Source organism: Phoca vitulina, unplaced genomic scaffold (genome assembly GCF_004348235.1).
Source record: "Phoca vitulina isolate PV1807 unplaced genomic scaffold, GSC_HSeal_1.0 scaffold24, whole genome shotgun sequence".
In the NCBI taxonomy this organism is placed as follows: Eukaryota; Metazoa; Chordata; class Mammalia; order Carnivora; family Phocidae; genus Phoca; species Phoca vitulina.
Window position 1 is genome coordinate 23,211,697 of NW_022589727.1, and position 22,668 is coordinate 23,234,364.

The 22,668-nt window shown below is 35.3% G+C and overlaps 1 protein-coding gene across 6 annotated transcripts in view; it reads right to left on the reverse strand.

Moving 5' to 3' along the window:
- Positions 1-11,998: 11,998 nt before the first annotated feature.
- METTL4 (methyltransferase like 4) overlaps positions 11,999-22,668 on the reverse strand; it is a 40,846-nt gene continuing 30,176 nt past the window's right edge. For all 6 annotated transcript variants that reach the window (XM_032421348.1, XM_032421344.1, XM_032421347.1 and 3 more), the window contains 4 exons: positions 21,501-21,675; positions 19,049-19,155; positions 18,587-18,678; positions 11,999-12,939 (listed from right to left, as the gene is read on the reverse strand). In XM_032421348.1, the coding sequence (XP_032277239.1) occupies positions 12,794-12,939; positions 18,587-18,678; positions 19,049-19,155; positions 21,501-21,675 (520 nt within the window). In that variant the 3' untranslated portion in view covers positions 11,999-12,793. The remainder of the gene's footprint in view (positions 12,940-18,586; positions 18,679-19,048; positions 19,156-21,500; positions 21,676-22,668) is intronic.

The following is a 22,668-nucleotide window of genomic DNA, read 5'->3' on the forward strand; positions in this document are numbered from 1 at the left end:
TCCAGTTAAAAAATGGGTGAAGACATGAACAGACATTTCTCCAAAGAAGACACAGAAATGGCCAATAGACCATGAAAAAATGCTCAACATCACTCAGCATCAGGGAAATACAAATCAAAACCACAATGAGATACCACCTCACACCAGTCAGAATGGCTAAAATTAACAAGTCAGGAAACGACAGATGTTGGTGAGGATGCTGAGAAAGGGAAACCCTCTTAACTGGTGGTGGGAATGTGAGCTGGTGTAGCCACTCTGGAAAACAGTATGGAGGTTCCTCAAAAAGTTAAAAATAGAGCTACCCTACAACCCAGCCATTGCACTACTAGGTATTTATCCAAAGAATACAAACATAGTCATTCAAATGGGCATATGCACCCCAATGTTTATAGCAGCAATGTCCACAATAGCCAAACTATGGAAAGAGCCCAGATGTCCATCAATAGATGAATGGATAAAGAAGATGTGTATATATATGCACAATGAAATATTACTCAGCCATCAAAAAGAATGAAATCTTGCCATTTGCAATGATGTGGATGGAACTAGAGGGTATTATGCTACGCAATATAAGTCAGAGAAAGATAAATATATGATTTCACTCATTTAGAATTTAAGAAACAAAACAGATGAACACAGGGGAAGGGAAGGAAAAATAAAATAAGATGAAAACAGAGAGGGAGGCAAATGATAAGAGATGCTGAACTACAGGGAACTGACGGTTGCTGAAGGGGAGGTGGGTGGGGGGATGGGGTAACTGGGTGATGTGCGTTAAGGAGGGCACTTGAAGTAATGAGCATTGTGTGCTGTATGCAACTGATGAATCACTGAATTCTACCTCTGAAACTAATAATACAGTATATCTTAATTAAACTGAATTTAAATAAAAATTAAAAAAAAAAAAAGAATTCCTAGCCACAGCAATCAGACAAGAAAAATAAGAGGCAAAAAATAAAAAATTAAGAAGAATAAGAGGCATCCATATTGGTAAACAAGTTAAGCTTTCACTATTCACAGATAACATGATACTATACATAGAAAATCCTAAAGATTCCACACACACACACAAAAAAACTGCTAGAATAAACAAATTCAGTAAAGTGGCAGGATACAAAATTAATACCCCGAAATCAGTAGTGTTTCTATATACTAACAACAAAGTTGCAGGAAATTTTAAAAATAACATAATTTACAATTGCACCAAAAAGAATAAAATACCTAAGAATAAACTTAACTAAGGAGGTGAAAGACCCACACTCTGAAAGCTATAAAACACTGATGAGAGAAATTGAAGATGACACAAATGGGAGAAATATTCCATGCTCAGGGAGTGAAAGAATTAATATTGTCAAAATGTCAATATTACCCAAAGCAATCTACAGATTCAATACAATCCCTGTCAAAATACCAACAGCATTTTTCACAAAACTAGAACAAAGAATTTGTATGGAACCACAGAAGACCCTGAATAGCCAAAGCAATCCTGAGAAAGAAGAACAAAGTTGGAGGTATCACAATTTCAGATTTCAAGATATACTACAAAGCTGTAGTAAACAAAACAGTATGGTACAGGCACACACACAAAAAAAGACACAAAGATCAATAGAACAGGAAAGCGATCCCAGAAATAAGCCCACATATATGATCAATTAAACTATGACAAAGGGGGTTAGAATATACAATGGGGAAAAGACTACCTTTTCAATAAATGGTGCTGGGAAAACTGGACAGCTACATGCAAAAGAATGAAAACGGACCACTTTCTTACACCATACATAAAAATAAGCTCAAAATGGATTAAAGGCCTAAATATGAGACATGAAACCATTAAAACTTTAGAAGAGAACATAGGCAGTAATTTCTCTGACATCAGCCATTTTTCTAGATATATCTCTTAGGGCAGGAGAAACAAAAGTAACAATAGTAAACTACTGGTACTACATCAAAATAAAAAGCTTTTGCACAGCAAAGGAAACCAACAACCAAACAAAAAGACAACCTACTCAATGGGAGAAGATATTTGCAAATGATTCATCCACTAAGGGTTAATATCCAAAATATTTAAAGAACTCAAACAACTCAACACCAAAAAAATAAACGGATTAAAAATGGGAAGAGGACCTGAATAGGCATTTTTCCAAAGAAGACATACAGATGGCCAACAGACACATGAAAAGATGCTCAACATCACTCATCATCAGAGAAGTGCAAATCAAAACCACAATGAGATACTACCTCATACCTGTCAGAATAGCTAAAATCTAGAAGACAAGAAACAAGTGTTCGTGAGGATGTGGGGAAAAAGGAATCCTCATGCACTGTTGGTGGGAATGTAAACTGGTACAACCACTTTGGAAAACAGTATGGACATTCCTCAAAAAATTAAAAATAGAACTACCATATGACCCCTAATTCTACTCTTGGGTATTTATCTAGGGAAAATGAAAACACTATTGGAAAAGATATATGTACCCCAGATGTCTATTGCAGCATTTTTTGCAATAACAAAGACATGGAAGAAAACTAAGTGTCCATCAGTAGATGAATGGATAAGGAAAATGTGATGTATATACACAATGGAATATTACACAACCAAAAAAGGATGAGATCATGCCATTTGAGACAACTTGGATAGACCTAGAGATTATTATGCTAAGTGAAGTTAAGTCAGACTGAGAAAAACAAATAGTATATGATTCTACTCATAAATGGAATCTAAAAAAATAACACAATGAATAAACAAACAAAAAGCAGAATCAGAACTATAAATATAGAGAACTGATTAATGGTTGCCAGAGGGGAGGTGGAAGGTTGGCAAAACACATAAAGGGGAGATGGAGATACAGGAGGAGTGTGTTCTAACACATACACACACAGACACATACACAATACTACTACTACTAATAATAATAATAATAAAAAGAAGGTAGGAGGAAACTTTGGGAGGTGATGGATATGTTTATGGCCTTGATAGTGGTGATGGTTTCACAGGTATATACTTATTCCCATATTCATCAAGTTGTATACATTAAATATGTACAGCTTTTTCATGTCAATCACACCTCAGTAAAGTGGTTTAAAATTAAAGAAAGAAACAAGTAAATAATAGTGTGGGATTTGGAGTGAAACAGACTGGGGTTCAGATCCCAGTTTTGCTACTTATTAGCTGTATGACTCTGACCGAATCATTTAAACTCTCTGAATCTTACTTTGCTCATCTGTAGAATGAGGACACCACAGATGGAATAATAGGATGTCTGGGATTGTCTTTTTAACAATCCAGGTGGGAGGAGTAGGCAGGGGTATAAAGTAATCAAAACTGGTCATAGGTTGATAATTGTTGAAGTTGAATGATGGGTATATAGAGGTTCATTATATCATTGTCTTTACATCATTATTACATCATTACATCTTTATATTGTTCATTACATAATTATTTTGTGTATGTTTTAAATTTCCATATTATAAAGCTTGGAAAAATTCGTTTAAAAATATGAATACCTCATCAGGAAAATGGATAATCAGAAGGAACTGTTGATAATTCATGAAAGAAATATGAATGACCTAATATTTTTAAATATTTGGTGTTACTAATAATTTTTAAATGTAAATTTTACAAATAAAAATGGAATCTCGTAAGTGATGACCAGGTGGAATTTAAGCAACAAAACAGATGAACATGGGGAAGGGAAAAAAAGAGAGAGAGAGAGGCAAACCATAAAAGACTTTTAACTATAGAGAACAAACTGAAGGTTGCTGAAGGGTATTAAGGGGGGCACTTGGTGGGATGAGCACTGGATGTTATATGTAAGTGATGAATCACTAAATTCTACTCCCAAAACCAATATTACACTATAAGTTAACTAACTAGCATTTAAATTAAACAAATTTTTTTAAGTGATGACCAAAAACAATGACAACAACAAAGTTTGTGGACTGATCCTATCTGATTTCAAGACTTCTTCTTATAAACTATAGTAATCAAGATAGTGTGGAACTAACATAAATAAAGACATAGTTCAATGGAACAAAACTAAGAATCTGGAAATAGATGCATATATCTTTGTCAATTGTTTTCAACAAAGATGCCAATGCAATTCAGTAGCAGAAAAGATTTATCAACAATTAGTGCTGTATTAATTGGGTATACATTTGGAAAAAAATAAACATTGACCTTTACCTCACACTATACATAAAAATAACTATACATAGATCATAAACCAAATTGTATAAAACTTCTAGAAGAAAAAATAACAGAAAATGCAAATGATCTTGGGTTCAGTAAAGGTTTTTTTTTAAATATTAGCAAACCAAAAACAGCAGTGTATAAAAAAGGATTATAGACCTCATCCAAGAGGGATTTATTCAATTTGAAAGGCTACCTCATAATTTGAAAGCCAGTGAATGTTAATACATTATGTTAACAAACTAAAGAAAAATCATATGATCTTATCAATTGACACAGAAAAGGCATCTGATAAAATACATTTAGTCATGATAAAAACTCTCAAAACAATAGGAATAGAAGGGAACTTCCCCAAGTTGATAAAAAGCATTAAAAAAAAAATTCCAAACAAGAGCCACAAGGTTCTTAAGAATTTATGCCAGCAGAAATGATACCAGCTTGGACTAAAAGGGAGAGTGTATAAAATGAAAAGAAGGCTGTCATACCCTACAAATTATACTGACAGGAAGCAGGCTGATAAAAGAAGTCAGCTGTAGACACATGCTACCCTTCATAGAAAAGGGAGGGTAACTCAAAGGATGGAAACAAAAGCCGAGACTTGAACCAGAGCTCAGAGGGTGGAGCCAAGAGCTGGGAGCCAAGGTGACTGCCAAGTTTTACTGAACTTACATTGGAGTCTAATCAAGGAAGTCTGCCTGGAGTTCACTTGGCTAGATTTTCAAACTGTTTTGGACAAGTAAGGCCATTTTTTTTCCATATCCCCTCTTTTTAAACTGGAATAGCTGTAACTCCTAAGCTTTGCATGTCCCACTATTGTATGTTGATTATGTTGGAGGCAGGTCACTTGTTTCTTTAGTTCCACAGGTCCACTAATGGAGAGGACTTTGGCCCTGAAGCTGTGCTTAATGGATTATACCAGAAGCCTCTGTTCTTTTTTTTTTTTTTTTATTTGACAGAGAGAGACACAGCGAAAGAGGGAACACAAGCAGGGGGAGTGGGAGGGAGAAGCAGGCTTCCCGCTGAGCAGGGAGCCCGATGTGGGGCTCAATCCCAGGACCCTGGGACCATGACCTGAGCCAAAGTCAGACGTTTAACGACTGAGCCACCCAGGTGCCCCCTGATGCCTCTGTTCTAACCTGATTTACATGACTTAAAGGATGAGATTCGAGACTTTCAAGCTGAAGAAATTTAGATGAGATCCTGGACTTTGAACTGATGGAATGATATCCTTGCAAACCTTGGGAAGGTGCTAATGTATTTTACAGTGGGACAGACATGGATCACTGGAGGCCAGAGACTGGGCCCATGGTAGGCAAAATTCTAAGAATGACTCCCAAAGAGCTTCTCACTTGTAAAATCTCCTCCCCTTTGAATTTGGTTGGAACCCGTGAATATGATCATATATCACTCACAAAAGGGAGATTATTCAGGTGGGTCTGATCAAATCACAATGGCCCTTTTTAAAAAGCCTTTTCTTTAGATGGCAGCACAAGGGGAAGTCAGAGAGAATCAAAGGCTAAGTACTCAATGTGCTATTGTGACTTTGAAGATAGAGGGAGCCATGGGCAAGGACTGGAGAGCAGCAGCTCCCTAGGTGACAGCCATTAAAGAAACAGAACTATATTTGGCGATCAACCCGAATGACATGACGTTGAAAATGGATTCTTCCCTAAAGCCTCCAGATAAGAGCTCAGTCCAGCCAACACCTTGTTTTTAGTCTTCTGACATCCTAGGCAGTGACTCAGGTGAGACTGCCCAGAATTCTGACCTACAAAACTGTAAACTAATAATGAGTGTTCTTTTAAATCGTTACGATTGTGGTAATTTGTTAGGGCAGCAATAGAAAACTAATACATGAAAAGATAAGATGTGGTATGTCCATACAATTTAATACTACTCAGCAATAAAGAGGAATGAATTATTGATACACACACAAAGAATCTCAAAATAATTATGTTGAGTGAAGGGAAGCTACACAAAAATAAGAGTGAATGCTGTATAATTTCATCTATGTATAATTCTAGAAAATGCACACAATTCTACGGTACAGAATGCATATTATTGCACAGGAATAAAACGTAGATATACAGGGCTTTGACAAAATCTTCCGAGATTATGTTTATTATCTTGTTTGTGATGGTAGCTTCACAGGTATAAACAGAAGTCAAACTTCATTAAACTGTACATTGTAAGTATGTGCAATTTATATCAATTATACCTCAGCACAGCTGTAAAATAATAAAAATAATCCTACTAGACAACTCTAGAAAAGATGCCCAAATAACATTTTCATTCAAAAGGTGGAAAATACAGAAAAGTAAGTAAAAACTCCTGTTAATTTAGCCTCTGGTTCTAACAAATTGATAAAATAAATTGCATGTACTAATATCCTCTATATTTCTAAAGAAATATAAAATATTTTAAAGTTTACAATCTAGAAAGAACAAAATGCTTTCTTTGTAATTCTTCTGAACTCACACATTTTAGCTGCCTACTGTCTAGTAACATCATTACAGTTAGAAAAAAACACAAAATTTAATCAGGACTTGGTTTGCTCTCTGTTTCTCACATTGCTTAGTGATCTCTAAGTAATCTGCTTCTCTAAACTTCTGCATCACTTTCCGTCTCTTCCACCACTTAATCTTTGACTGTACACTGTGGTTTGCTATGCTGTAATGGTTTCTTACACGAGTCTTATCTACTTAACAGAATTCAAAGATACTTGAAGGCCAAGAGTTAGTTCATTCATTCATTAAATACTGGCAGTTCCAGGTATGCTGGTAGGAGAAACATAAATAAAAATTCGTCCTCCTCTCATAAGGTATTCAAGAGGATATAAAGTCATTTATTTTTTATTTTTTTCCAGTGAGCCACCTAAAGAATAAACCACTTTTCTCTTTCCGTGATAAATGTGAGGGAAAACCTATTTGGATAATCCATACACGTAAAAAGCGGCTCTAAGAGCAAGAAAAAAAGCCTTCCTTTAGGGGGGAAAAAAAGTGGATCATGAAGTAAGACATGTTGCCAGGAAGACTGTAAATAAAGAGAAATAAGCATATATATTGAATAACTTCTAAGTACCAGGTCCTATGCTAGGCAACTTTACATACGTTATTTCACTTCATCTTCATAATAATCCTACAAAGTCCAAAGATTAGCCTTCTTATTCTTCAGAAAACAAGAAAGCATAGTTTAAATAATTACTCAGTCACTCAGAAGATGAATATCAAGACTCAAAATATAGATCCAGCTGATCCCACAGCCTAGTTTTTTCCTGACTGAGGCAGATTCATGAGCAAAAGCACAGAGTCCTAAATTCAAATAACAACAGTCTAGTTTGACTTACGATCAGGATATATGTGGGCAATTTGGGGAGAAGCAGCTAAAAATCAATCTGGGTACCTTATGTTTTTCCTTAGAGATATTGACCAAAAATGACTTAACACTGTAAGTGACCACTCATTTGCCCTAGTTGTCATCCAAAGTTATCCCATTGTTGTGTCATAGTTATCTGATAATTAGGCCAAAGCCCAATCAGAAAAAGTGAATAAAAAAATAGTTTCCTCATGTTCTCCACCCCTAGAGATCAATTTGTTTTTACATGGTCCCAAGGACTTGGACTGCTACTGAAAAAGACCAAGAAGTTCCCCTCAAGTTCACAGAAGTCCCAGAAGATTTAGGTTAACTCCTAGGAATATTTAAGGGAAAAGGCTGGTTGTGGAGTTATCATGGTAATCTGACTTGCTTTCAAGCTGGAGCAGACTAGTCAGTAGAACCATGAATTAAGCCCGTCTATATAGTTCTGGGTTTGTCCATACATCCAAACACTGGTAACAGATTACTATGGTACATAAAATAATTTGCACCTGTACTTACCTTATTTAATCTCTCCTTTCTCACTACTTGAATAGCCATCTTCAAATCCAAATCTGTATTTTGCATAAGAGTTTCCTTAAAAATGTGAACTTAAAATGGCTAATCTAACTGAGGAACACATAACTGCATGGTAAATACGCTAACGGCTTATGTCAAAGAATTTCACAGCCCATCTGATTCTGAGTGATTCTGAGTGGCACTCCGTCTATCAGTTCTATCAATGTCACTAAAATCTCTAATGAAAATACTGTGTTAATAACTTAAAACTGATGATATCATATATTGAGAAGGGTATGTTTGGATGATTATATATGAACCATTCTAAATTTACTTCAGGCTACCCAATGGATCCTCTGATTAGCAGCTAATGAGCCTATTATTAAGATCTCAGGTTCATTAGCAAACATGATACAACATCAAGTGCCTTAATTTAGGAATCAGAATTCAAGTCCTGGTTATCACTTATTAGCCATGTCAGCTAGCCTCTATGAACCTGTTCCCTCATTATAACTACAACTTTATAAAACTGCTTTGAGGGTAAAATGACATAACTGAAGTAAAAGAACTCTGATAACCAGAGAACTACACCAACAGTGCTGTGGTGCTTCCCAGGGTGTGGCAGGCCTTCAGGGAAGGGAGGGCCTTTAATGTGTTTATAGTCCTCCTCTGAATCACCATCAGTAGAAAACCCAAAGTTTCACTGAAGCTGAATATATAAAAATTCACTAAAATATGTCTCTAGGGTACCAAATCTGAAAAGGTGCATTTGGGGTTTCTGGTAAGAATGAGTTTGAGTCATAGAATTTGAAGGATTAGAATAGGACAAGGTAGATACAGCCTACAGCAAGGACAGAGCAAGGTAGCAATTAAAGCCAGGCCCAGACCTGAGTCATGGACTAATCTCTCTGTCCTCCAAGAAGACAACCAGCCCTCAGTGACACTGGCTTTTTTGAGGGAGCTCAAATGTTGACATCCAAGAAGAAAAACCTATTCTCACTTTCAGACTATCTAAAGAAAAAGGCCTTATTTACTTGATGGGTATCTTATCAATGAGAAAATTTCTTTGGTGGTTCCAGGCTACTATAACAAATTACCATAGACTGGGTGACTTACATGATAAACATTTATTCTTTGGGGTTCCGGAGGTTGAAAGTTCAAGATCAGGTGTCAGCATGGTCAGGTTCCCAGTAAGAGCCATCTTCCTGGTTATGTCCTCACCTGGCCTTTTGTTGGTCCTTGCATGCAGAGTGAGATCCCATGTTTCTTTTTATAAAGCCATTAATCCTATTATGAGGGCCCCCCCCACTGATGACCTAATCTAACCCTAATTGCCTCCCAAAGGCCCCACCCCTAAATACCATCACATTGAGAGTTAGAGTTTCAGCATGTGAATTTTGGGAGGGTGCATTCAGTCCACAGCTGTTGCACATAAAAATCAAGGTCCTGCAAGTGTAACGGATCATCCATCAAAGTGTAACAGATCTATTTTGAACCAAAATTAATGTGACATGAGCCTAAAGTTTCTGAATATAGAAGAAACATCAGAAAGGCCACCAATTAACCACCTATGGAAGTCATCAAAGAACAATGTACAGTAACAATGAAGTTCAGGGTCAAGAGTTGAAACCCAAAGCTATATGTGGCCTTTGTTTTGTTTTTAATTATTTGTTTCCAGGCAGGACCACAATGGAAATGATGGATTTCAAAGCTTCCTCATGTATGAAACCGGGTGCAAGCTAGGAAATCTGATCTCAAGAAAAAGATCAAGAAAATATGATGTTTAGACAGAAAAACTCTGTGGACAGTATGCAGGTGAATCCCCCAAACTGGAGTACAAATTGTGAAAGAACACCTTTTTGACCTGAAATTAAAAAATACGTGAAGAGTTCAAACACTGATTGCTTAAAATATTCCAAGTACAGTTCTAAGTGCCTTACATGTGTTAACTCATTTAATCCTCATAACAACTTAAGAGATAGGAATTATTACTTCCCGTTTCTAAGAAAGGAAGACAAAAAGGACCAACTTAGAGGATCTGCTTCCAAAAGAGTAGTTACCTGCTCTGTGATCTTACTCTAATGGACCCTGAATGGGAAGGTGAAAGAGTGTCAAGAGAAAGGCCATGAATCCTAAGGATACAATCTTATGAGGCAAGATTCCCCAAAGTTTCTCGAGTGTGGTGTCCGCCGTTAACCATGTGCAGGTGAAATGGCTTTTTGTGTGGTTGCTCAGGATGCCAATTGTGATTGCATGGCCTCCAAATCAAACCAAACTCCAGGGCTGGGCTACAAGTCAGGGAGCTGTGCATTCTAATCCTAGTTGCAATACCTACTATAGGTTTTAGGACAAAATAGTCTCCTGGGCCTCAGTCTTCTTGACTATTAAATGGAGATAATACTCTCAGGACTGTACAAGGATTAAATGCAATAAAATGTAAAAAGCATAGCAAAGAGTAACACACTATTCAACAAACATTAGCTCTATCCCTTTGTCTAAGCATTTCCAAGAGTCCTAAAAGACTTTAAGTCTGTAAAAAAAAATATGATAGAAAATAAAATCCTTACAGGCTTTAAAAGCAATATAAAAATCTCTGAATGAAGATATAACATTAAATGAATAATAAAGTTCATTAGGTCAGTTGGCTAAAACTCAGGGGTAATGAAGTCAAAGTTCAATGCTCTTAGTCTGGCCTTTTTGTTCTCACAAGGTATGTGACTGTTCCGTTTTCCAGAATGATCTTTTGGTCAAAAAAGAGCCCAATAATTAAACAGGTATTACAAACAAGGCCCACACGTTGTACAACTTAGGAACAGAGCTAAGACTACAACTTCTGTGTCTAAAACAAAACACACACACAAAAAACCAACCCTCTGTGTCTTGAATACCACATTCAGTGAATAAAAATTCTCTTTTTCTCTCAAGTATCAGTATTTGTGGTGCAAAAATAAAAGTCCAAAAACTTGGTGAGAATAAAACGTTTCCACAAATTATATAAAACCTATAAATAGTACAAGAGGCTGGAAAGAGTTTCAAATAAGGTTGTGAGATGTTTGCTTCCAGTTTAATGCCTTTTTTCATTTCAATAACAAGTAAGAATATCCCTATAAATACAAAGTTAAGCCTATAATAATATATATTCACACAAAGAATGAACAAACTTCAAAAATAACATTTTTTCATTGGCAAAATCAGTAAACAAATTGGCAAATGTGTCAGATAACCATCTCAATATAACATTTTATTTAGCAGATAAATATTTGTAGAAAAGCTGTAAATTATATAAATACTTTTGTCAAAATGCTAAGTGAAAGAAGCCAGATACAATAGATTACATATTCTATGATCCTGTTTATATGAAATTCTAAGAAAGCAAAACTAATGATAGAAAACAAATCATTGTTCACCAAATGCCAGGGATGGGAGGAAGGGATTGACTGTAATTGGACACATGAGTTTTGGAGGTGAAGAAAATGTTCTATATCATGATTATGGTGGTAGACAGACAACCATAGTATATGTTTTCTAAACTCACTGAATCCTATAGTAAAAATTGGAGAATTTTATGTGAAATTGTATCTCAATTTTAAAAAAGGTTATACACAACAAATCAGCATGCTTTTCAAAGAATCATTTCAGTAAAAAATATTTTACTTAGTAAAAAAATATTTGTGGGAAATCTGTAAATAATATAAATATCTTTTAAATCATAAGCGGTATTATCTTCTGACATTTTTTTTTAAGATTTTATTTATTTATTTATTTATTTATTTGACAGAGAGAGAGACAGTGAGAGAGGGAACACAAGCAGGGGGAGTGGGAGAGGGAGAAGCAGGCTTCCCGCGGAGCAGGGAGCCCAACGCGGGGCTTGATCCCGGGACCCCGGGATCATGACCTGAGCTGAAGGCAGATGATTAACGACCACCCAGGCGCCCCATCTTCTGACATTTTTATAAGAAATACTCTTTAAATCTTCTAGAAAACCAAGCAAAACTAAGAAGTACTTGAAAAGTGACCTTGAATGCAATTTAAAACCCTCCAAAAAGGTTCCATAAGCTCAGTACAATGATGAGGTACTCGGCAGGTCTCTCAATATTTTTTCCAGAATGTAACAGTATACCAGAGATCATAAATTTGGGTTGCACAGGGGCCACGTAGACAATACAAGTGAGTGGCATGGAGCAAGTGTTTTTGTGGTAAACTGCAGAGCCCATGTCCCTTCCCAAGTGAGCTGCTACCACTGGGTCCTACTGACTGATGCCAGGAAAGAATACAGACCGCAATGCAGCCAGAGCTTCTGATGTTTAGAGAAAAGCGAAAATCTACACTTTATGTGTAGATTTTTCAGAATGATGGTTCAAATTTTCAGAATGATGGTTCAAATTTCTTTTGTAACACCATATGGGCCAAATGAAACACATCCATAGGCAGAATTATGACCTCTGGTCCATAGTGCGTGCTTTCCGAACTTTTTCGATAACAAAGTCTTGTCATTTTTCTAACTGCTTACCTCTTTATTTGCAGTGAATCTGGAATAATGGGGAATACTAGTGCAACGGAAGTAAATTCATCTCAAAATTACATAAAGACTAGTCACTTCTGGTCTTTGGCAGAAAAACCAAGTCCTGTTTACATTTCTAAGCATACTGGTTGGTAAGAAAAGGAAATATCAGTTAGAATGAAGGAAAAAGGGGTGAGGAAAAAGTGAAGAAAATCACAACTTTAAGATCATAGTCAGCTTCTAGACTGCAGAGCAACAAAATAATCCATGTGTTGAAATTTGAGAACTTCATTGCCCCAACTAGTCCAACCTGGCTGTAAATTTCGAGCAAACAATTCCAAACATTCCCCATCTGGCTTGATATAGTCTTTTAGAATCTCTGTCCAAAAAAGAGAAAAAACACAAAAATTATTATTAAGAAAGGAATCAATTTCCTTTTAGCAGTTTAAAGCAGAAAAGCGGGAATGTTTCCTTAAAAAAAAAAAAGGGACAGCTAATTAATTTCAAGGATTTCATCACAGGCTTTACTATTTGTAGTTAGAAGTCATTTGAAATAACCACTCCTGAGATTGGAAACACACCATCAGAAATTTCAGGAGTCTTGATTATCAGTTTTCATTTGCAGATGAGAAATAAGAATTTTAACACCCTCACAGGTGATTTTTCAGTTTTCTAATACTGCTGACATATCTCCTGAGTACTAACTTAATTGTTTTAATAAATGTAATCTGTGCATGAAAAAGAAGTATATAGAAACAACACAAAAATAACCCACTTAAAAAACTGAGATAAAATATAAGTTTCTGCAAGCATATATATCAGCAAGAGAGCAGTAAATGAAGAACTGGATACCGATAAAAATATTGAACAATATAAATAACAAATACAATACCCTCATAGCTATGACTTGGTAGCACATTCCATCATTTCCAAAGTATAGATCCTTTTTACCTAAAATTTCACCATATTATTTCCACAAGTAGTCCTTATGTACTGTAATAATAACTACTAAAAATTGTATTTTATCAGGAAAAAGCTACCTCATACATATGTTGACTAAATGCTATGATACACAGTAACAGAAAGAAAATACCATAAAAGCTTTTTTTTAAAGCACATGTTCACTTGGATTACAAATATTTGAATCAATTTAACCTTGATCATTGCTGGTTAGCTATATTAACCACATTATAGGAACTGGGTATGAAAATAACAATTCAGGGATGAAAAGTCCTAGAAGAGCATTTTTTAAATATAGTTCTTAATTACTATAGAAGATTGAGCTTGGAAGAAATTTATCAAATTCCCTTTAGGAATGGTAAGTATTCCTTAGGAGTACTTGATATAGGTAAAGTTTAAAAGAAAATATATAAAAAATTTCATGTTCATAATGTTCTCCCAATCACTCTCACAGCAAAAGAACTGTTTATTTCTATAAAAGTATTGGTCCTGTTTATCAAAAATCAAAGAATTTAAAGCATTCATTGTCTATAACCCAACTGAAGTCAAATTTGGGATTTGATAGCTTTTAGGGGATGCTAACATGAGACTTCTAGTCCTTTCATAAGTGTATAATTAAATGTTATTAAACCTGAGAGAGAAAGACTTCCCCAGAGTCTTAGAGGACAATAAACTTATATCACTTTTCCATTTTTTCTCCATGAATTCAATGCCTTACCAACCTCAATTCACTTTTAATGTGGTCTAAGGTTATATGAAGCAAGGTTTTCTTTGTTTCTGTTTGTTTGTTCAGTGTTTTGGTACAAATACATTAGCAACTCTATTCTTAAACCATAATCTGGAGTCCAAACAGGCGGGAGTCAGCCAGTCAAAAATGCTTACTATTCTGAGCATCCACTATAATCAGTATTATGGAACTTAACAAAGGAAACAGATACCCATGTTTTCTAAGAGTACACAATCTAGTAGAAAAAGATGGCCAGGCACTTGGGAGTTGACAAATATAGTACATAAAACCTAAACCCATTTACTACCTCCTACTTTCTCAATGTAACACATTTCTGCATGTTTTTTTTTTCCTTTCTGGTTGAGAAAAATAGAAAGTCAAGGAGTAATATTTTTAAAATGTTAACCACATTTCAAAACAAAGCAAAAGAAATAAAAGCAAATGAATGGAAATGTTTTATTCTTACTAATTTTAAATATCAGTTTAAAAGTAAACTCGAAATCTTAAAAGTTCTAATCACAAAGAAAACATTTTGTAACTATGTGTGGTAATGGATGTTAACTAGACTTATTGTGATTGGTGATCATTTCTCAATATATATATACATCAAATCATTGTACACCTGAAACTAATATACTGGTGTATGTTAATTATACCTCAATTTTTAAAAAGTAAATTCAAATGTATAAATTAAAGTATGAATGTGACATATACATATACTTAGATAATTACATAACATCTGACATTAGCAAAACATACTGCTAATCAAAGAAGAGGAAACAATCCACGCATAGCCAGTCATTCCCCTTTTGCTCTGGGAACAAAGGGCAGGGTTAGGGGAGAAGGGGCTCCAACACCAGTGCACAGAATCTTATCAAACTGTGTTTTACTCTTCAGATAGAAACTGTTAGTGAGCAAAGTAGTAAAAGGAGTGGAAATTCCTCTAAGGTAAAATATAAAAAACAATTTTGATCCAAATACTTTTAAATCTTTAAATTTTATAAACATTTATAATTGTTAGATTACAAGCCATAGCTATTGAAGGCTTATCTTTTAATCTGTAGCAGGAAACTTCAAAATTTAAAAACAGAGTAAATGTAGCAATAAATTAAAAATTTTTGGGTGGGGGGATGGGTTAGCCTGGTGATGGGTATTAAAGAGGGCACGTACTGAATGGAGCACTGGGTGTTATACAAAAACAATGAATCATGGAACACTACATCAAAAACTAATGATATAATGTATAGTGATTAACATATAATAAAAAATTAATTACTTTAAAAAATTAAATTTTTTTAAAAATCTTGGTGCCTCTAGAAGCAAAAGAGAGAACATTTTATTTTATGAATTTACATAAAACAGTTTAAGAACATTTACATGTAAAAGTTCTAAGCATTACATATAGAACACGTATTATCCTAAAACCTAGAGTTAGGATTTCAGAGTGAAATACAATGCAGAAATTGTTTTTTGATGGCTTTAATTTGTATAGCTCTATACCTAAAAATATATGCACTGGCTACACAGTAACATAAATTCAAAAATACAGGGTTACAAATACTTCTTGTCTATCACTACCTAACCAAAATATAAGGATTACATATCAAGTCATATGGATTACCCCTTGGCCCCCCGGAAAATCTAACTTTTCTTTTTTTAAAAGTTCTCAATCCTAAAAAAAAAAAAAAAAAAAAAAAAATAATGTGTTTGTGCTGCCCTCTACTGGGAATATGGCAGAACTGCACTTCATAGATATAGGCTGATTTTTATTAGGATTAATAAAAGACTAATTTTTATTTACTATTTTAAAACCTTGTTTTTTAAGATTAATCTTTAAACATAATTTTATCCTATGTAAAAGGAATTGATAAACAGTTTAACTATAAATTGAGAATGAAAGGTTGGGTCCTGGCTTTTAAAAGTAAAAAAATAAGCCCTAAGACGAACACTAAATTACGCTTTGATACTCACTAAATGATAGAAAAAATTCAAATTAGAAGGATACAAATTAGATTTCCTCCACTGAATACTGGGACCAAACAATTTTTTTCTCAAAGAACAGTACAATGTCACTCATTTAAGTCATAATATTTAATGCAATTAAGAGTCTATGACAGTACAAAGCTTAAAGATAATTATTCACTCAGCACGCCTCTAAGTCAAGAATGGATCATCAGGAAAACATCTGAGTATTTCTCAAATGAAGTAACACTACAAATTCTTCTGCATAAGCAATTTAAGATAACCGAAATCCTAAGCGCTATCAATAAAAATTACCTTGAGAATCTGTATTCACTTTCCTATGTATTCTAGCTCACGAACTAGCCCATATTCTACAAAATAATACGATAGGCTGGGGACCCTGTAGTTTTCCTGAGTGGCAGCTTAAATGTTTTGGGTTTTTTAAGCAGGGATCACCAAATTAATAAAAAAAATATTCCTCAAAAATTTTTTTGAATAGGAAACAATCACAAATTGAGTATGTCTCAAGGACTTACATTCCTATTTTTTGGGGGGGAGCACAGAGAAAGGGAGAGAGAGAGAGAGAATCTTAAGCAGGCTCCATGCCCAGTGAGGAGCCTGACATGGGGGCTTGATGTCACAACCCTGAGGATCATGACCTGAGCCAAAATCAAGAGTCGGACACTTAAGTGACTGAGCCACCCAGGTGCCCCTACATTCCTATTTTTTTTAACTCTCACTTGAAAAATTTAGCATTTACAGAGCTTCTACCATATACTACAGAATTTCAAATATATTATAAGCAATCCTCACAACTCTAAAAGATTAAATATCATTAGTCACTCTTTAAATGAGGACTCTGAGGTAAAAAATGGTTAAAGTAACTCATTAAGTAGCAGAGCCAGGATTCAAACTCATGTTGGTCAATCTCCAAAGCTAAAACTTTCCATTATTCCTTGCTGCTTAGTTTCACTGAATGATGAACATTTTACTAAATAAAGCATTAAGGCTAGTAAGAATTCTAGGCTGCAGCAATTACCTTTCCAATAGTTCAGAAAAGCAACACTACCTCAACATAAAACTGAATCTCTACCAAGTATCAAGGGGATTCTCACTATCTCTCTCTGTCTGCTTTTCTGAGCTCCTGGTTTCAAAACAAGCAAGGGATAGAGCCCTCATAGTGAAATAAAGCCCCTAGTAGAACTACAATCCTTAGCTGCCCCAACAGTCTTTAGTCTATCAAGGACAGTGAGGGAGTAACAACCAATAATAAGGGGAACCTAAAAAAAATGGTATAAAAGGAAAAGCAGAGGTGAAATAAAACTAATCTATACAGCGCAGCTGGCAATCCCACAAACCTATCTCTTGCTTCAACGGTTCAATACTCTTGTTCAACAGTCTCTGGATGGAACAGACCCAGGGACCCCCTTCTTCTAATCTCTGACTACCCTCCAACCACCTTCCAATCTCCTTTCCAGGAACAACCTCCAGGACCAGCCACCCCATTTTTTGTGGTTAGCTCCTTATTGCTGACAAACGGTGAGCTCCCAGATTCCTCAGAATAATTCTCCCAAGGTGGAGGCCACTGTCAACTGTCTGGTCAACCTGTATTTGCAGACCTCTTACATCCGCCTCTCAGGGCTTCTATTTGGACTGTGACGATGTGACTCCGGAAGGCCTAGGCACTTCTTCCTCAAGTTGGCCAGGCATCTCTTAGAAGATGCAAAACCAGTGCGGCAGCCACGCCCTTTCCAAAACATGAAGAATCCCTCCCAAAATGAGTGAGGCAAAGCCGTAGATGTCATGGAAGCTGCACAGCCCTGAAGAACAACCTGAACCAGGCCCTTCTGGATATGTATGCTCTGGGTTCTGCCCATTAAATCCCCATCTGTGTGACTTCCTGGAGAGCCACTTCCAGATGAGGAGGCAAAACTCATCAAGAACTTGGGTGACCACCTGACTGACCTCCACAGGTTGGTTGGTGGCTGGTCCTGGGCTGGGCCGGGCCAGTCAAGTATCTCTTCAAAAGGCTCATCCTCAAGCACAACTAGGAGCTTCCAGAGCCCAGCAGCCTTTGACGGGCACCTCCACATCCCCGATGTCAGAGCTTCTGCCTGTGCCTCTCCCTGCAGCCACTAGGCGGCCCTCTAACCATCACAGAGCCCTCTCTCAGGTCAGGGGCCAAATGAAAACAATAAAGCTTTTGTAACAAAATAAATAAAAACACTATTCATAAATTTTGCTGTAAAATTTTAGAGTATTAACAAAAATAAAACATCCAATTTAATTTCCAAATCTCTACACCATTCAAATACTAAATTCAATCCTTTCTTCAATTTGACAGACGTCATAACAATTCTATTTTATAAAAACATACCAGCAAGCGGTGGCTTATGTGAATGAAGAGTACAGGGCACACTGACAATTAACTTGTGATCTGGAATGGGAAGTACTTTTACATCTTCATTCCTAATTAAAACAAAACAACAAAGTAAATTATATTTTAAAGGACAATTTTTCATATATAAGTCACAGTTGCCTTGATTTTTTTCACCTTTCAAATAGAATCTGAATTTAAAAATAAATTCAAGAATAGAAGCAATAATGTAAATCAGCAATTTAAGTATTGAGACATTACCAAAAATTTCCTTTTCTTCAATAATGACACTTACACACTAGATAAAAGATAATATAAAATTTCATGTACCATACCATTCACACTTTTCTGGTCTGGGCCATTTTCAGATTTTCAAAAATGTAAAAATTAAGGAAAATCAATGATCATTATACTATTAATTTTGTATACATTTATACAATTTTGAAAAATCACTTTTCCTACCTTAATGGTACAGCAGTTTTTTCTCGAACTCTCCCCAGTATAAGACCTTCATAAGGCTTTTTGTGTGGAGAATCTAACGGGAACACAAATTCTCCTGAATTGGTGATCTGATAGGAGACAAAAAAACAAAACAAAATAGAACCATACATCTGTAAATATCCAGGAAAGAGTTTGGCTTTTTTTCTATCACTATATAGTTTCTGCCAAAGAGAAAGAAATTAAACCTCTGGGCTAGTGCTATCCAATAAAAATAAATGTAAGCCACAAATGCAAACCACACGAGTAATTTAAATTTTCTACTAACATTAAACATTAAAAAAAGTAAGAAGAATGTGGAAGCAATTTTAATTATATATCTAGTTTAGCCTCACATATCCAAAATACTATTTCAATATGTAATAAATTCAAAAAGTTACTGAGGTATGTTACATTTCTTCTTTCATACTAGGTGTTTGAAATCCAATGTATATTTTACACTTAACATCAATTCAATTTTGACAAGCCACATTTCAGGTGCTAAAGAGCCACACATGGCTAGTGAGCATCACTTGGACAGAGCAGCTATAAGGGACTAACATATTTTAAATATCACTTTATCATCTTACACATAAAAATCTACTTTTCATTAAAATGTATTCCTGAAACCATGTTATCATTAATTCATTTATTCATTCAAATAATATTTACTGATTACTGGCAATGTGACTAAGTGGATTATAATAAAGTATATCTTATTAAACTTTACAGAATACAGTGTCATTAAATACTGTCAGAGCTAGAATTAGTAATAAAAAAAAGCTCAGAGACTGATAAGATAGACAATACTTAGTCTAATCCCTTGGCATTTTAATCCAGAAATTCAATTTTGTCATTTCATCCTGGAGTGATCATACTCTCAAAGACTCACTTAAAGCTAATCAAATTGAAAACACAATTTATAATAGCAATATCAATTTATTAACTAGCCATTAAAATACATATTTTCACCATCAGAATATTCACACCTATTATCTATTGAACTTTTTACTAAATATCAAGATAACTAAAAAGCCAAATCAGTAAAGTCCTATTATCACCTCTAGGGCCCAGGAGAGACAGCATCTCTTCCACAGAGTGCTGTATAAATACAGGCAAATTCTTATTATTTGGATATATTTTATATTCAATGCAAATTACTCCTTCTGTTATAACAGTACATATAGGTACCTAACAGTGTTTCATATAATATACTGTATTTTTGTTTTAAACTCTGGGCTTATCATATCATCTCTTGTACTGATTAGTACTACAAATGAATAGGGTAGTCTTAGATTTTATGTATTAACATTTTACTGGTTTTGATTTCAGAAGGTACCCTTTTCCTGACTTTGACCCCCATCTCTGACAATAAAAGAACTGTCATAATGTACAGGGTAGAATGGAGTTTTATATTCCCATCAATGTCCTATATACCAAATCAACCAAAGCTAAGCCCAAAGTATGTTATAAAAGCAAAGATACCACTGTTAATGTTTGTTTGCTAAGTCCATTAAAATAGGTGCAAATAAACAATATACACACCTTTTAGAAGATATACCAGTATACCACAAAATACATACAAAGTACATAAAAATAGAACTCTCCCATTTAAAATGAATGTATCAGCTATACAAATATTAAACATTCAATTGATAACAAGTTGGCTTATCTTTTTGAAATGTAGGAGGGCTTTTGCAAAATTCATCTAAGTAGACAATGCATCTTTAAAAGGATGTCCAATGGACTCTGAACTGATGCCTTATTTTTCTGTATTTTTTTGTTCTTTATAGTAAACAGAGATATTAAAGATCATTCAACCAATCCAAGAATTGGAGTCATTTCTTTCAAAATAGGCACAGCAGCACATAAGGCACTGAGGACCTAAGTTAAAATTTCAAGTATGTAAGGTTCTTGGTTCTTTCCACCTCTTCCATGCTGGGTTACTTCGCTATTCTCCCTCCCATCCCCAGCAACATAAGAAAAAAGAAAAAAAGAAAAAAAAAAACAGGAAAGAACCCACAAAGGGTGACTGAAATTGTGGATGCGTAAAGAGCAAGAAGATGAAGGACAAAACTATTTCTATGTTTCCTGATAGATTCTCCAAAGTTTTTGTTTGTTGTTTTTTAAACTACAGACATCAGAGCTTTTTAGAATGTCATCCTGATATCTCCCTGAATCAAATATCTCCTAAGGCCAGCAGTTTGAGACTCTACCACAAAAAGACACAGAACAAAAAGTAAAAAGCCTTTGAGAATTAGAAGATATAAGTATTTAGCATCAAAAAGAAAAAAGTATTTAGTATCAAAGTAAAAGTTTTAAATAGACTGTTTTAAGAAGTAGAGCAGTGCCATGTTAAGTATTAAAAATTAGATGCTACATTTATGTGACTTATATGTCACACTATATCAACAAATAAGTTAATTTTTCAACTTACTTTTACCCAGTGCCACTCAGCAACTATCTCAACAGACCAAGAAGGATAAAGTTCTTCCTTTACAAAACGTAGGTGCTTCTGTCTATTGGTCACCCAAGTAATGATAAGACAGTTTGGAGCCGCCAGTTTAGGAATAGGTATCTGCTTTATTTGCAATGGTGATAAATAGCTGTACCTAAAAAAAAAGCAGAAAAAGATATTAGCAAAATTCACTGCAAAAAGGAAAAATAAGCAGACAGAAGACCCATGTAATATTGACTCCACAAAGCTCCTGTACCTGTTTATTTGTATAACTAAACGTGAAGCCACAGTGACACCCAGTGGACACATTATTACATGCAAGTCAGAATTAACCCTTTTTCATTTTTAATAGGATAAAATTGTCAGGCTAGCTTTATCATTTCTAAATGTATTACATTTCAGTAATTTCACTAATATGCTTGTCTCCCATTCAAAATTAATCAAATATCATTGTTTGGTTTCCATAATCTGTACATTACACAGGGACCCCATCACAGTGAGTCTTGAAACTATCTCAATATTCCACTATATTTTCAACCCTCAATCTATCATCTTGCTTTTCTTTTTTTTTTTTAAGATTTTATTTATTTGACAGAAAGAGAGAGCACAAGCAGGGGGAGCAGCAGGCAGAGGGAGAGGGAGAAGCAGGCTCCCCACTGAGCAAAGACCCCAACGTGGGGCTCAATCGCAGGACCCTGAGATCACAACCCGAGCCAAAGGCAGATGCTTAACTGACTGAGCCACCCAGGCGCCCCATCCTGCTTCTTTCTTATTCCAGTCAATTCTACTGGCTCTTTGAAACCCTCATGCTTTCAGGGTGCCTGGGTGGCTCAGTCGGTTAAGCGTCTGTCCTCAGCTCAAGTCATGGAGCTCCCTGCTCAGCGGGGAGCCTGCTTCTCCCTCTCCTTCTGCTGCTCCCCCTGCTTGTGCTCTCTCCTCTCTCTCTTTCAAATAAATAAATAAAATCAGGAAAGAAAAGAAAAGAAAAGAAAAGAAAAGAAAAGAAAAGAAAAGAAAAAAGAAAGAAAGAAAGAGAGAGAGAGAGAAAGAAAGAAAGAAAAAGAAAGAAAGAAAGAAAGAAAGAAAGAAAGAAAGGAAGGAAGGAAGGAAGGAAGGAAGGAAGGAAGGAAGGAAGGAAGGAAGGAAG